The sequence below is a fragment of the Penaeus monodon genome, chromosome 28, assembly GCF_015228065.2.
Source record: "Penaeus monodon isolate SGIC_2016 chromosome 28, NSTDA_Pmon_1, whole genome shotgun sequence".
Classification (NCBI taxonomy): Eukaryota; Metazoa; Arthropoda; class Malacostraca; order Decapoda; family Penaeidae; genus Penaeus; species Penaeus monodon.
This window is the reverse complement of record NC_051413.1, coordinates 12556240-12557084: the sequence shown is the minus strand read 5'-3', so window position 1 is coordinate 12557084 and position 845 is coordinate 12556240. Positions and strand designations below refer to the sequence as shown.

At 55.7% G+C, this 845-nt stretch overlaps 1 protein-coding gene across 1 annotated transcript in view; it reads left to right on the top strand.

Moving 5' to 3' along the window:
- Window positions 1-208: 208 nt before the first annotated feature.
- The window catches only part of LOC119591367 (probable serine racemase), a gene marked incomplete in the record, with an annotated part of 15061 nt that continues 14424 nt past the window's right edge, over window positions 209-845 (top strand). Inside the window, 1 exon segment of the mRNA XM_037940107.1 lies at window positions 209-555. Coding sequence (XP_037796035.1) covers window positions 361-555 — 195 coding nt within the window.

The window sequence follows — 845 nt, the reverse complement described above, 5'->3', positions numbered from 1 at the left end:
TGGACATAAACGCCGGTCACAACACAGAACCCCCCCCCCCCCCCGAGACCTTCCAACCTCGCCGGCACAACGCTTCCTTAGCAACCGTCAGCGTCCCTAGCAACGGTCCAGCAGACGTTCGAACATGTTTATCTGCGGGCAAAGACAACGCGATCGCCTCCATCCAGAGTGAAAAGATCGTCACTATCTCTAACCTTCAGTGATTCCAATACACCTGAAAAAATACCCCAGCCGTAAAACCCTGCTTCGGGATTCAAACCATCCGCGCCAGGCACTGCTGAGCGCGAGATAAGATTTCCTGGAGGGGAACCGCCATCCGAACGCGTCCCCGAGTGTCCATTCCTCCCGCAGGAAGTCGCCATGAACGGAGTGAAAGCCGCACCTGTTGATCTCCTTCACGTCCGAGCCGCGTCCCAGAGGATCCATGGCTGGGTGCACAGGACACCCGTGTTCACTTGCCAGGCCCTGGATGATATGGCGGGAAGGGAGCTCTACTTTAAGGCCGAGAATCTGCAGAAAACTGGCGCCTTTAAGGCCAGGGGCGCCTGCAATGCGGTAAGATCTGTATCTAGTCGGATATTTCCCCCCCTGTTTTCAACCAGCACGTCAAACCAACGCCTTTCTGACGCCCTTCAACCATACACGCCAAAGTGCATTTCGATCCCGATTTAACGTGCGTCACTTGTAAGGGTTTTTGCGAGGCCGCTGGCGTTTGTGAGCCCAGGCAAGTATTGACATTGAAAGGAGCAGGACACTGAGAGGGAAATTTAATTAGCCGGAGGACCTGCTCTCTCGGGCTGTGGTTTCCGGGTGGCGGGGGTTTGGGGATTCGAGAGAGCCGTGAA